We start from the raw sequence: 15,004 nt of genomic DNA, 5'->3' as shown, positions 1-15,004 counted from the left end.
GTGGGTAGTTAGTGTGGAGGGCTGACTTTTACTCTCTTTGGTACCCTGGTGGCTCTACACTGTCGTTTTTAACGCACAGGTAGTTGGGATATTGACGTGCCCCTTCTGTCAGTGCTGTCTCTTAAGTCCAAGCAGCATTTTCTTCTTCATAAAGGCTCATAATGGTGCAGCCTGAGGGCACGCTGGGAGTCATCTTGTTTGGGACACATCCTTCCCCACCCTGGGGCAGACTGCCTCATTCTGCTCGGCTGACTCGTCACATACAGTGAGGCCTCAAAGTGTTCTCCAGGCTGCGCTCTGGCACCCATGCCACCTGACCAGGGCCGGCACACCCAAGACATCTGGTTACCACCCCAGCTTTAGTTGTGCCCCTTCAGTGCCAGCTGCGGGGGATAGTAGGGCTCACGCTCACTGCCTTTCGGCTTGGGGGGCGGGGACACCACGGGAAGAAGGTTCTGCTTAGTTCCGACTTTGCCAAAACCTCAGGTCATGAATATTTCTGTTCTGGCCACTGGTACATTCTGAGGTCCACTTAGGTGGTATTTGTCGACCTTTGTCTCATTCCCACTGCCCTAAAGACTTGTTTTAGACATAATGTAAGATGCAGCCAGGGGCCTGGCCATGTGAATTCAGTTCATTTAAGGCCTGGGCACGTTTCACTTTAGAAATCAAAGAGTAACGGTGGGTGGGCGAGTTAGTTTCTTCCTGAAATGCTTAAATTCGCCAGTGTCCATTAGTTGTCTGGACTGTCTTAGACCCCGTAAACTCTAGCCTGCTGTAACAGACTTTGGTATGATGGTGTAATGGAGAGAACACTTCAGTTCTCGTTGTTCTTAAAACGAGGTGTGATTTACGTCTAGTGAAATGTACCCTTCCTACGCGTGCACGTCTGTGAATCTGGACAAGGACAGAAAGCCGTGTACGATGACCACAGTCGAGGTTTGGAACAGTTCTGTCACCCCCATGCCGCTGTGCTGTCAGCCCCTCCCCGGCCCCTGGAGATTCCTGATGATTTTTTGTTCCTGTACCTTTGTCTCTTCCAGAATGTCATATAAATGGCCTCATCCAGTGCATAGTCTTGCACCTGACACATTGAAGTTCACCCCTGTTTGTCTTAGCGCCTTGTCCCTTCCTACTGCCGAGCAGGTTGCTGTGGGCTGGCTATAGCGGCTGGTTTCTCCATCCTCCAGGTGAAGTGAGGACATGGGGTTGTTTCCATCACAGTGCTTTTGGGGCCTGCTTCTGTGGCACGTAGGGACGCAGGCTTCCATCATGCTGTCGTCTTTCTCTGTATAACCAGCAAGTGGCTGTTAGGCGTGTTTGTTCCAATTGAAGGGAACTCGTGGGGGAGGTACCAGGGCACGCCAGCCTGGCAGATGCGCCACACGCCCATCTGTTCCTGTTTCCTCTGGGGAAACTCAGGCATGTGTGGAGCCCTAGCTCTGGGGGAGCTGGGCAGTGGAACTTCTGAGCGGAGGCATGTGTCCAAGAGGGGACGAACGGCGTGGTGGGGGATGACGAGCACCCTGCGGGGTAACTGACCGTTCAGGAAAGGACCCCGGTGGGAGCACCGTTTGTTCACTGTCCACACGATGGCGGGCTCTGCCTGGGCTCTGCCTGGGCGATCATGGGGGAGCCCGCTCCACTCGCCAGGCGAGCCTTCCCATTCAGGCTCTGTGCCTGTGGCTGTTCTTTCGGGCCCCCGACTTCCTCTTCGGAGGTTCTCTCTTGCCCATGTCCTGCCCTGGCCACATCTGCAGTGCCTCTTGGAGGGTTTGCCCCACTGGACGGCACATTCTTCCTTCAGGCACACTTTTTGGAGGCTGAGCGTTGCATTAGGGATTCAATAGGCGGGGGCGGAGGGGGGGAATGTAGGGGGGGAGTGTAGGTTGGATTTTCCCCCCTTTGGTGGTAGAATTCCCTCGAAAACCTAGTCGTCTTCTAGTTTAGTTCTAGTCAGTACCAGGTACTGGTAACTGCACTCAGATTCTTTCTTTTTTTTTTTTTTAATTGGGGAAGGGGAACAGGGTTTTATTGGGGAACAGTGTGTACTTCCAGGACTTTTTCCAAGTCAAGTTGTTGTCCTTTCAGTTTAGCTGTGGAGGGCGCAGCTCAGCTCCAGGTCCAGTTGTCGTTGCTAGTTGCAGGGGGCGCAGCCACCATCCCGTGCGGGACTTGATGAATTGAACCGGCAACCTTGTGGTTGAGAGCCCACTGGCCCATGTGGGAATCGAACTGGAAGCCTTTCGAAGTTAGGAGCGTGGAGCTCTAACCGCCTGAGCCACCGGGCCGGCCCTGCACTCAGATTCTTTTGTGGATGTAGTTCTTAAGCCTGCTGTATGTTTTGGCTTCCTCTTTGGATCTTCCCTGCACCTCAAGACATCTGAAGCCATAGGTTTGGGTGGCAAGCAAGCGCCTTAATCTGATGTCGCCCTGGCTGTTTTGTCCTTTTGTTTGGCTGAGAAGTCTGGATAGGAAGCCTTCAAGAAAGGCTCTGTGCAGGAGGCTTATTTCTATCAAAGCTGTTTGGGGATAGAGAAGCGATGGCCACTGTCCATGTTTTATACCCAGTAGAGAGCACGAGGGCCATGTGGTGAGCAGTGTGATTGGAGAAGGGCAGGCGGCTAGGAGTACAGAGCAGGCGCGGTGTTACTGTGCTTCCTTGAATCGCGGGCCCCTTCGTCGCTGTGGGCTTGGCTCATTCTCTGTTCACACTGCAGTTTCTCCTCTGAAATGGGAAACTCGGTGCGTCCGCAGAGTCACCTGACTGTGTGGAGCCGTGCAGTTGAGGAAGTCCGGGATTGAGCTCATCTGCACCCCGGTCCTGACCCCACGCTGCCCCCGCAGGCTGTCTGGTTTATTCCCAGTGGTCATGAAGTGCTTGAAGGTATTACGATGTGTAGATATACATGGAGGGGGAAATTCAACACCTGTTCACTTCCTTTCCTCTTTTTTTTCTTTTAGAAAGAAAGAACTCTCAGCCACCAAGAAAGACCGTGTGAATCATTGTCTGACAATATGTGAAAACATAGTGGCTCAGTCGCTCAGGTAATTACACTTTGAACTTTCTAATGAAAATAAAAACTTGACATATTTCAGTTCTTAAGCTGGAATAGTCTTTGTCCCCCCAGTTGTCCTAAAACCTTTAATGGACCCTTCCCCTTATTTCTGGCTGTCCAGACTCTGTAACGAGCAATGTTTTCTTTCTGTACAAAAAACGCTTGTAGCTATTATGCTATTTGAACAGTATGTTTATATTTAATGAGCACTCTTGGTAACTGTAATCATTGTAAAATCACCTTTTGTTTGCTAGTTTTACATTGCTTGAGTAATGGGAACACACGAGCCTGTCCAGTCAGCGTATGTTTTCCTCGCTTCTCTCGGGCACGTCTGCCCTTTGCCCACCCCGGGAGGAGTCCCTGGATGCCCAGCAGTGCGCGCTGACCGAGGTTGGCCTTCCTTGCCGGCTCTTACTTCTGGGGTGAAGTGGCTCCTTCTTTTGTAGCTTCTTTGCTGATTCTCCTCGTTCTCTGTGCTTCTGACTGCCTGTCTTCTGCCCATTGTCCCTGGGAGCTGAGGGTGGGAAATATTTTAGGCCTGTTTCTAAGGCTGAGTGGGAGACATATACCTGACTTATCAATTCTCTTACCCATATGGGCATGTGTGAAATACCCCGTTGCCTTTCTTCCCCTTGGAATAAATAATTCCTGTTATTCTCCTGCTGGAAGCTGGAAAGGGCTGTTTGTAATCTGTTAGGAAAAGCTCTGAGACTGATAATCTTGAGTTTAGTTCTAACAGAAACTTGGTGACTCGCTTATTTTACTGGCATCTGGCATTTGTATTTTATACTTTCAAAGTGATTTCACATCTGATATGTCCTTGTGGTTAACTCATTCCATAGTGTGTGAAATGGGCTGGACGGTTTCGGTCTAATTTGTAGAAATCTTGTGGGAAGAAAATGTAGTAACCAATGAGAATATGTGCTGAAAATAAAAATATGAAAATTCTTAGCATGCTATTGTAGAAAACGATGCTAGGATACAAGTGGGGGAACAGGAGAAAGGTTTGAATTTCGTCTCTGCTCCTATTAGCTGGCTGATCTCAGGTCAGTTGAGCTCCTTGGAGCCTCTGTTGCCTCATTTACGAAATGGAAACCCTCACTGTCGGGTTCTTTTGGGATCAGGTGACCCGTGAAACCAGGGATCAAACCATGCAGATGTGTTCATTAGCTTCCTGTCGGGATGCCTCCCTCCCATAACTGAACGGTACTTGTGTGTGGAATGACTGAAACCTGCTGCCCCCTGGTGTTGCTTAGCTTTTTGCACGTGATCTCTGCCACCCATTTTACTTTGCAAGCCTCTGGGCCCAGAAAACAGGATCTCTTCCAATCTGAGTGCTTTGTGCTTTATGTTTCTTTTGTTTCTTGATAATTCTTGATGGAAGTGATGGAATGTTGGCTTAGCTTCACATATTAGTAGAGTATATTGAGATATCTTAGGATTGATTTGTGGTTCGGTTTGCCATCTAAATCAAAATAACAGCTGTCAATAATTTTTACGTAGTGTATATTCGGTTTGTATGGAGTAATGCTGGTGGTCGTTAATTTCTTGTTTCACAGAGGAGCATGTTAATAGGACAGTTTATGGCTTATGGACCCAGGGAGGAGGTTTTTAGTCTCATCAGATCAAAGAACAACTTATTTTCAGATACTCTCCATACTGTGCAGGAATTTGAGAGTATAGAGCTGAAGTGAATGTTTTATATACATGCAGTGTCTTATGAAATCTTGCTGACTGATATTTCCTGTGATCTCTCCTGGAGTGTAACTATAGCTTTGGTGTGTTCTTCTAGCTTCTGTAATTTACTAACCTTACTCCAGTGGGGTTATTTCAGTGGCAGCTTCTGGAGTTTTCACGTGGGAAGTCATCTAAAACTTCATGTGTATTTGACTAGGCATCTACTTCAGCTCTGAGGTTGGTGGTCGAACCTGCTGCTTCCTAAATATGGACGAGCATCAGAATCACCTGGGATACGTGTCAAAAATACCGTAACGGGGATCCCTCACTGCCCTCTTTCCCCAACACACTTAGACTGTCTGTCTGGGTGAAGTCTGGGGATTTGCTTTTAACAAGTATCCTTGCGGGCATACCTCGGAACCTGCATCTAAGCACGCGTACTTCGATAAGGTGGTTCAGTAAAAATAAATACACAGAAGTCCAGGGATTTCTCCGATGTTAACGTAAGTCAGACAGTGTGATGGTTCAACATCCCATGCATGGTAGTATCAACATATACAATTTCAAGGAATTGACAGAAAATAGGCGAAAAGTACTTAAAGACTGCTGTTAACTTTCCTGAAGGGTCTACGTGACGACTTTCCGTCCTAGGTGGGAAGACTTTTTCTTATCACAAGTTAAATTTCCTCTAAATTATTTCATAAATGTAAAAATGATCAAAATTCTAGTAGGGGTATTTTTGAACTTGTCCATCAGTAAGAATAAATATTTAAATGTTTCCAAGAAAATCTAAAACCCATCAGTCATAGGATGAGGTCTGTATGTGAGGTTGAAATAGCAATTAGACATTAAAGAAGGTGTAGAATAGGAAATTCGGAAAGTGTATGTGTGTATGTGTGTGTGAATTTATGGTAAAGATAACATTTTGTATTAGTAGGGAAGTGATGGGTTATTGAGCCAACTGACTAGTTGGGGGGACATTATGTTTCTACTTCATATTGCAACCAAACATCAAAGTCAGATTAATTACTTAAATGTAGAAAAACGAAAAATTACTACACAAAGAACCTATAATCTTAGGCTGAGAGAGGCTAGCAAACAAAGGAAAAAATTGCTTTGACTGGAATACAGTTCAGTATGTCAAAATCCACCTTAAACTCAAAGTAAACTCAACTTGGGGAGGAATGGACAGCTTATATACCAAAGGTTTAATAGCCTCTGTAAAGAGCAATTATAAATCATTAAGAAAAAGACTATTTTATACTTTCAAAGTGATTTCACATCTTATATGTCCTTGTAGTTAACTCATTCCATAGTGTGTGAAATGGGCTGGACGGTTTCGGTGTAATTTGTAGAAATGTTGTGGGAAGAAAATGGGAAATAGGCGAAGACCATGACTAGGTAGTTCAGAAAAGAAGAAATATGACTGGACCAGTAAACATAATAACTAACATTTATTTTGTGCTTCCTGTGGAAAAATGTTCAAATTTACTAGTGACCAATAGAATGATCACTATCTATTCTAACACATAGAATGAGACTAACACAAAAATACAGCCACTCGTTTAACGACAGGGATACGTTCTGAGAAACACTTGCGCATGCTTAGGTGATTTTGTTGTGTGAACCTCACGGAGTGACGCACACACTCAGGTGGTACAGCCTACCGCTCACCTAGGCCGTGCGGGACCGCCTGCGGCTCCTGCCTACCCGCCGGAACCGCCTGCTCCTGGGCTGAATACTGTGGGCACTTGTAAGTGTTTGTGTAGCTAAACATAGAAAAGCTGCAGTCAAAGTACGGCCTCCAAGGTCAAAGGGCACCTGCAGAGGGCACCCACCGTGAGCGGAGCCTGTGGGAGTGGCAGTGGCTCTGGGCGAGTGAGTGGGTGAGCGGGGAGTGGACGTGACGGCCTCGGCCGTGCACGACTGCAGACTACACACTGCACACTAAGGCTCCACTAGATTCATTCAAAATACTGTATTTCTTCCATAACAAATAAACCTTAGCTTACCGTAGCTTTTTCACTTTATCAACTTTAAAATTTTTCTGCCTTTTTAACTCTTTTGTGATAATACTTAGCTTAAAACACAAATACATTATACAGCTGTGCAAAAATATTTTATTTCTTTATATCCTTATTCTATAAGCTTTTCTCTAATTTTACATTTAAAATTTTTTTTTCACTTTTTTGTTAAAAACTGAGATACACACACACACACACCTTCGCCTTGGCCTCCACAGGGCGTGGCTTGTCAGTCTCACTGTCTCTATCTCCACATCTGTCCCACCGGAAGGTCTCGGGCAGCAACACGCATGGAGCTGTCACATCCTGTGACAGCACTGCCTTCTGGAACACCTGCAGGACCTGCCCGGCTCTTCTTGAGGGGGCGTCACTCTTTGCCAAAGTATGTCCTAGGCGGCCCACTTGCTTTGTTTCTTTTCATTGTAGATTTGCTTGTGAGCAGATAACGCACCATCAGCATCCCTCTGTTCACGAGAACCTTTGGTGTTGGGTCCAGGTTTTCAGACTTTTTAAGGAGCAGTTGAGGTCTGCAAACGGCTCCACTGACCCCTTCACTGAACTTTCTTGGGGGTTCTTGTTCTTCTGCAGTTTCCTCTCCTCAGCTGTGTGCTCCTGTTCTCATTCCGACAGCCCCCCATAGTCACTTCCTCAGGAACCCCCTCGAGGAGCTCCCCAGGGCCATCCTCATGCACACCCATGCCTCAGTCGTTCGCCATCTCGGCCACAGCCGTGGTCATTTCTGCAGCCTTTGCCCTATGATGTCACCGGGAAGTTTTCAGCTCCAGTGTGGTGTTAGGGGACCTGTCATGTGTGAGGTCTGTCGTTGACCGAAATGTCGTCATGCACGGCACATACTATCAGGACATTTTTTACCTGTAAAATTAGCAAGCATTAAAAACTACTCAGGATTTTGACAGCGGTGATACAACCTTCTTAAAAGGCAGTTTGGCAAAATACAAAGCTTTAAGCTCTGTGTTTGAATTAGCAGTTTCATTTCGAGCATTTATCCTTAGGAAAGTGTGTAAGGATATCGGTGGAATGCTATTCATCCCATTAGAAAATTAAAAATGATCTTAATGACTTACAGTAGGGGAATTGAAAAATCAAGATACATTTATAAAAGGGAATGTTAGTTAACTTTATAAAAGATGATTTATGGATGCGTATATTTGTGACCAGAAAAGATATTAACAATATTAAAAATTAAGTTAAAAAATCATGAAAGAGTTTTGTTTCTGGCTAAGTAACAAGGTCAGGATTTACCTTCCGCCTAAAACAATTGACACGTTTAAATATATGTAATAATGGTTTTCAAGGCCCTGGGCATCAGGCAGAGAGTAAGAGGGTCCTGGACCAAAGGAAAACTAATGCCGGGAGTCCTGTGATGGCCCCAGATTACTGCCTGGCGCAAGTTTCCTGGTCATGACAAGAGGGAACCCCCAGGCACACCTCAGTGGCTGCTGAGTTGAGGAGACAGCTGGTGGCCCTGAGAGGACTAAGGGGGCTAGAAACCATTGGGGAGAGTGCCGGAGAGGAGAGAGCTGCTCAGACCATCTCAGGAGACCTGCAGCGGGGCCCTCAGTCTTCACTGAGCGCGGATGCTCACAGCATGGGATAAAAGCACCTGCAAGGGTCATAAGGAACCCACAGGTGCGGCAAGAGCTGTTCCTGTTCACCCACAGAGTCAGGGCCTCAGGCTGCACGGGACGGTGGGGGGGGGCGCTCTGAAGGGCCGGCTGAACCCCACGGCTGACGTTCCCTAGACTGAGATGCTGCTTAGCTCCTGCCTAGTGAAGCTGAACAGCAAACCCCAAGGTGGTCAGCCTCTTTCACAGTCACGTGATGCCTCCCAGAGCCAAGTGCAGGGATACGGGAATTCCCAAGTGCACAGCAGCTAAGCTCAGAGTCGTCAGGCCGGGCACCAGATAAAAGTGACCGGGAATGGATGAGTCGCAGTGAAACAGGTCTTTGGAGCTGACCCAGAAATTGCACAGATGGTAGAATTTATACACGGAAACATTAAAATGGTTACCATCACTATGGTTCATGTGTCCAAGAAGCGAAGGAGAAGACTGAATGTGTTAAATAGAGACAAGTCATAAAAAAGACCTGACTTGAACAAAGGAAAGAGTGACCGTGGATTTCTCCCTGGAAACCACGTATACAGAATTCAGTGAAACATCATCTGTACAATAGAAATCTCTCTCTGAAAAGCAAAGGTGAGATAAAGGCTACCTCAGACATGTAAAAGCTGAAATGATTGATGTCCAGCAGGCAACCTCTCTAAGAACTAAGACAGAGTGTTTCAGGGAGAAGGAAAACGGACTTGGATCTATGCAAAGGATTGACGAGCACTGGAGATGGTAACCACTTGGGCAAACACAAGACTCCTTATTTGTAATCTTTCAAAATTCCTGGACTGTTTACAGCACAGATAACCAGAATGTGTTTGGGGGAGTTATAGCATGTAGACATAAAATGTGTGACAGCAGTAGCATAAGGAAGAGCAGAAATAGAAATATACTCGTGGGGGGCAGAGTACTGCCTCCTCCCCGCAAAGACACCAGGTCCTTATCCCTGGAATTCTGTGCGAACGTCACAGATGCGATGAAGGATCTTGAGATGGAGAGATGATCCTGGGTCATTCAAGTGGACCTTAAACAGTCCCGTGTATCCTTATAAAGACGGGGGAAGGGGGTTTCACACACACACACACACACACACACACACACACACACATACGGGGGGATGTGAGGATGGAACAAAGGCAGGTTTGAAGATGCTGTTATCTTGAAGATTGGAGTGACATGGCCAGAGCCCAGGAGCGCTGGAGCCACCAGAGCTGGGAGGGGCACCAAGCCGTTCTCCCCCCGGAGGCTCGGGAGGGAGCACGGCGCTGCCGGTACCTGGAGTTCAGCTTGCTGATACTCATCGTGGACTTCGGTCTCCTGAAATGTGAGAGGAGAATTCCTGCGTTCTGAAGCCCCCTGTGTCTAGTACCTAGTTACAACTACCGCAGGGAGCTACTACAATACCTTTTGTTGGTTTCGCGCGCTGGATGTGAAGTGGTGTAATATCACTATGGATTGTGAGAAATTCAAGACATATGCTATAAACAGGAAGGCAGCAATTAAAAGCAAACTAAAACGTTATAGCTAATAAACCAAAAAGGAAGGTGAAATAGAAGCATAAAAATACTCAACCCCACAGAAGGCAGAAATAGGGGAGAAGGTAAATACAGAGCGATGGGACAAATAGGAAAGAAACAGTACACTGGGAGATTTCAGCCTGGTTTCAGCAGTAGTCACAGTGAGTGTGAGAGCTCTTCAGGCTGGGGCCAAAGCAAGACCTAGATGAAAACTTACAAGAAAATCATTTTGAGTGTAAAGACAAATAGGTTAAAAGTCAAAGAATGGAAAGTGGTTTGCCGTGCTAGTAACACTGATGGATTGAAAGCAAGATTGGTTGGCTGTATTCATATCACAGGCTGTTCCAGGGACAGGATGGTCATTCATAGTGACAGAGACATCAGTTGTATCAAGTGGGTGTAGTAGTAGCCTTAAATGTACCTAAGGTTAGAGCTTCTAAACCGATAGAACTGCAGGGAGGAAGAGACAAAGCCACAATCAGATTTCAGCAGCCTCTCTCCACAATTCTCAGAACACGTAGACATAAAATCTGGATCTAGAAGACTCGAAAAACATTGTCTACCCCCGTGTCCTGATTGACATGTGTAGATACCCAATGCAGAACAACAGAAGACACATTCTTGTGCTCACAGAGCATTTGCCAAGGTAGGCCAGATGCTGGGCCACCAGATAGGCCTCTACATGTAAAAGGCCTCAGATCATTCCAAGTATGCTCTCTGACCTCTGTGCAGTTAAGCTGGAATCTGTTACAGAAAGATAGTCTGGAAAAACCCCGAATATGGGAAAGCAACACATTTCCACGTGGCCCATGGGTCAAAGAAAAAGTCAAGGGAAACGGGGAAGTATTTTGAATTGTTTGGAAAAAAAAAAAAAAGATTTCAAAATGTGTGACATGCTGCTGTGGCACATTAAAGGGAAGTTGATAGCAGTAAATGCCGTTTGAGCAAAGAAGGGGGGGTCTCCAGTCAGCGACCTCAGCTTTCACCTTAGAAAACTTGAAAAAGTAGAGCAAATGAAACCTACATTTACCAGAAGAATGGATATAATAAAGATAAGAACGGAAGTTGGTAAAATAGAAAACAGGAGTACATAGCAAATCAATAAAACTGAAAGGGGGTTCTAGGAAAGTATCAGTAAAATTAATAAGGCTGAACAAAGTGAAGCCACAAATTATCAATATCTGAATGAGGGAGATGATACTAGGATAGGTTGTAGAGATATTAAAAGGATGGTATGAGCAACTCTGCCAGCCAGTACGTTTGACACCTTCGATGAGTTGGATAAGTGTCTTGGAAGAATTTCTAAAGCTCTCAAGAAGAAATAGACAACCTGAATATTCCTGCACCTGCTTCATTAATATGTAAAGATCAATATCTGATTTAGTTACTGGAGAACTTTTAAGTATGGTTGGAAGTGGTATGTAAACCTGTTTTAAAATCAGATATAATTGAGAACAGTGTATGTTTGAGGTGGTCAGTGTTTGGTCTGATACATTTATGTACCGCAGTATGATCACCGCAGTAGTGTTAGCTAACGGCTTTGTCAAGTCAGAATCATAATTCCTTTATTGTGTTGAGAACGGTTAAGATCTAGACTCTTAGCAATTTGGAACTTTGTAATAATACGGTGACGTTGACTGGAGTCACCGCTGTGCGTTGGGTCGTCAGGACTTACCTACTAGTTGCAAGTGAACCTACTTTTTCAGCTGAATTTTATGAAGTGTAAAGACAAAGCATTTCTGCTGACAGTTTTGTGTCTGAGTTGAGATGTGCTATGAAAAAGATTGTTATATATCTCAATAATTTATTCATATTGATTACATGTTGAAAGACTATCTCGGCATTGGGTTAAATGACATATGTTATAAAAGTGATTTTACCTGTTTCTCTTTGGCGTGTCTTCTGGGAAGTGTGACATCACTTCCCACAGGTGGCCCATTCTATTTCTGGGCACAGCCCTGCTTTGAGTTGCTTGGGCACAGTGCCAGCGTCTCAGGGACCTTACGTCCTTAGTCCTTTTCTGCACAGCTGCCTCCCACAGATTGGAGGTCTGCAATACTGCTGAGTGGCCCGTTTTGTTTCTTGCTTCTTTTATTGATCGCTGCTATGTCTTTTGCTTTCTCTTAGGCTCATGGCTCTTCCGACTCTTGGTAGAATTCTGACGTAGCGAGAAAGGGTGTGTGGGGGGGCTCCATTTCAGAGTAGCTAGACAGAGATCGTGAAACAGCAGTCTGACCCTGACGGTCCCGCTCAGCCACGTATTCAGGGGCTGTGTTACGGGCCTGCTGTTCTTCCCAGGGTCTGAGGTCAGTGTCATGGGCGTGGCCCAGCCTAGCTCTGTCTAGGCTGTTTGGCTGGTTGGATCGCGACAGCCTCACGGGATATCTCATTTAACATTTTCAAGTCGTTCACAAATGTTGCATAGACTACGCTTTTTGTGAGAGTGAGGGAGCGACAGACACACAGCCTGACCAGGGCCATGTTGTGTCTAAGTGAAATATGGTCGTACTTTGTTACACTGAAAGCAAGATTCAGAAGGAGAGAAGAGTGAGACTGGTGTGCTGATTTTCAAGCTTCGGAGAATGTTGTGAGAGTAACGTGTGGTCGAGAGCAGATGGCCCTCTGGGATCGGAGTATCTGAAGCAGCGTCTCTTTTTTTTAATTGAGTGAAATTACACAAAAAGCAGTGTCTTTTTAAGACTTTTAAATTAACACTTAAAAAAGGAGATTTGTTTACAAGTACAATCTCTTTTTAAAAAAAAACTTTGAAATTATAGAACAGGTTTAAATTTACAGAAAAATTACGAAGATAGCATAGCGAGTTTCCGCATGCCCTTATCCAGTCACCCGGTTATTTGCATACGCCACCGTGGTACATTTTTCCCAAGGACTGAATGACTGTCGATGTGCTGTTACCCTTAACTTCTGTGTAATGTCCTTTTCTGTCCCAGACCCTGTCTAGGAGGCCAGATACCCCGCCACACACCATCGTCACGTCTTCCCAGGTTCTTCTTGGCTGTGACAGTCTCTTCTTTCTTCACTTAGAAATTCTCCAGAATTTCAGAAACTTCTGGGCATTGCCGTGGAGCTTTTCCTGCTGTGCAGTGATGACGCAGAGTCAGATGTCAGGATGGTGGCTGACGAATGCCTCAACAAAGTCATCAAAGTAAGAGCCCCGTGGACAGGTTCCCCGAGCTGTAACCAGGGTAGGCCAGCAAGGTCCCTTTGGGTGTCCATACGGGTGTCGTCTGTGCTGTGTGCTCTGGAGGTGCTCAGCCGTCTGCCAGCCTGCCTGCTGCACCTGCGCATGCGTGGGTCAGGGTGGTGCTGATGGTTGCCCGTGGGTGCTCTTGGGGAAAATGTCCGTCCAGGTACCACCTTCTGTTTGGACAAGGTCCTGAGAGAGCGGGAAGTGTGTGTGGGGGGACAGGGCAATGGAACTGGCTTGGAGTCTGCAGCCTCCCTTCCTTCGCCTTCTTTCCTTTCTCTGCCCCTCCTAAGATTCGGTTCAGGCAGTACCGTTTGCAGGTAAAGATGTGACTTTGACAGTAGGTTAGCTGGAGTTCGTGTGACCTGACTGGGCAGAAGGGCGTTCCCAGGAAAAGATGATAAGCAAGAAAGCTGAAGCCACTTGGGTGACAGGTGAGGTAAGGAGAGCGCAGGGCCACCTCTCTGGTACTGCTTCCTGATGCCCAACATCACAGAACTTTCATCTGTCCCCTTTTCTGTCTTCTGCTGCTGTGGGTGAGCAGCCCTTCCTCAATAATCCTCTGTGTATTGGAAACCGTCCTGTGTTTCTCAGCCTGCCCTGCTGCCAGTGTGTCCCCAGCCCACGCTACTCACCGTCCTCCAGGCTGCCTTTGAGTTAGTGGGTGGGCCTTTTGACTCGCGTGTCCAGACTTGGCCGGCGTTCCTCCGGTAGCTTCTCGTTCCTCCAGCGGGAGAAAGCTTCTCTGACGTAGCTCTTGACACTCTCGAAACTGAGTCTTTGTAACAGTTAAGGAACAGATGTACCTGTTCCCTTCTTCGGAAGGACCATTGTGTATTGCGTCTCCCAGGTTTTCTTCTCTTTCCCTACCGCTTTGAGTTCAACCCTGAAATTCAGATAAGGCTTTGGGAAGAGGCTGCATCTCTTCCTTTTCCTAGTGATACCTGAGCAGGTGGACGTAGGTTAGTTGACTGTTTCCCTTCTTGTTAGGGTCTTGAAAACAAAACTGTTCTTTGGAGTCGTCCCAAGGGCTTTCTCTGGAGAGTGGCCTCATAGTACGCTGGCCAAGAAACGATCCCTCCTCCTGCCCTCGTGCATCCAGCCTTCCCCTCATGGGCAGCTGGTCACCTGTGACTCCTGGTTGAGGAGATGGAGCTCTTGTGCCAAGCACGTAGAGCATGCGTGGGTTTGCAGTGTGGGGAGCTGCATTTCAGTCTTGCCTCTGTCCCCCAGCTGAACAACTTGGGGGTGTATTTAATTCTGTGAGCCTCAGTTTCCTTAACTCTGAAGGGAACCAGACAAGTTTTCTGTGTTGTGTGTGTGTGTGTACCAAGTGCAGTAAATTATGTGATGTGCTTGGCGTCTTCCTGGCCACTTTTGGTCCTCAAATTGGTAAGAAATACTCTAAGTGATAACGAGATTCTTACATTCTTCCCCAGAGATTGAGGGGAACATAACAGCTCTCCGTTTTCTGTTATGTGGCTCCGCGGTAGCCTGTTGCCCAGGGAGTCCTTCCTGTCTGCAGAACAGTTTGTTGGCCAGCTGTGCTTTCTGTGCTCGGGACGCTGGTTTCTCTGTGGCCACAGGATTCTAGCCCCGTCCGTCGGGGGCAGCCTGAGGGAGGTCCCTCTTCACCTGGAGGTGGTCACCTGGCCTTCTCTCTCCTCCCACCCTGCTTTCCTGCTTTGGCTTGCATCCTGCCTCCCCCAGTGATGTCACGGTTTTCTCCTTGTCCTCCAGGCCTGGTGGTCCGTTGGTGACACTCACGTGTGCGTGGGGTACCTCTGCCTGTCTGCAGACAGCCTTTTCCATACACTTCCTTCTTCCCAGGCCTGAATGTCCTTGCTGCTTTTATTAGTCCCGCTGGCAGGACCAGGCTGGGCGTTCT

At 46.8% G+C, this 15,004-nt stretch overlaps 1 protein-coding gene across 2 annotated transcripts in view; it reads left to right on the top strand.

Annotated features, from left to right (window-relative positions):
* The window catches only part of HTT (huntingtin), a 119,016-nt gene that overhangs the window by 10,020 nt on the left and 93,992 nt on the right, over positions 1-15,004 (top strand). Inside the window, exons 2-3 of one of the 2 annotated variants that reach the window (XM_081071428.1) lie at positions 2,965-3,048; positions 12,954-13,074. In XM_081071428.1, the coding sequence (XP_080927554.1) occupies positions 2,965-3,048; positions 12,954-13,074 (205 nt within the window). Of the gene's footprint in view, positions 1-2,964; positions 3,049-12,953; positions 13,075-15,004 lie in introns of those variants that run through there. The other variant, XM_081071429.1, reaches the window with a different exon arrangement.

Source organism: Rhinolophus hipposideros (assembly GCF_964194185.1).
Source record: "Rhinolophus hipposideros genome assembly, chromosome: 1".
NCBI lineage: Eukaryota > Metazoa > Chordata > Mammalia > Chiroptera > Rhinolophidae > Rhinolophus > Rhinolophus hipposideros.
Note: the sequence above shows the minus strand (reverse complement) of the source record. Positions and strands in the feature narration are given on the sequence as shown.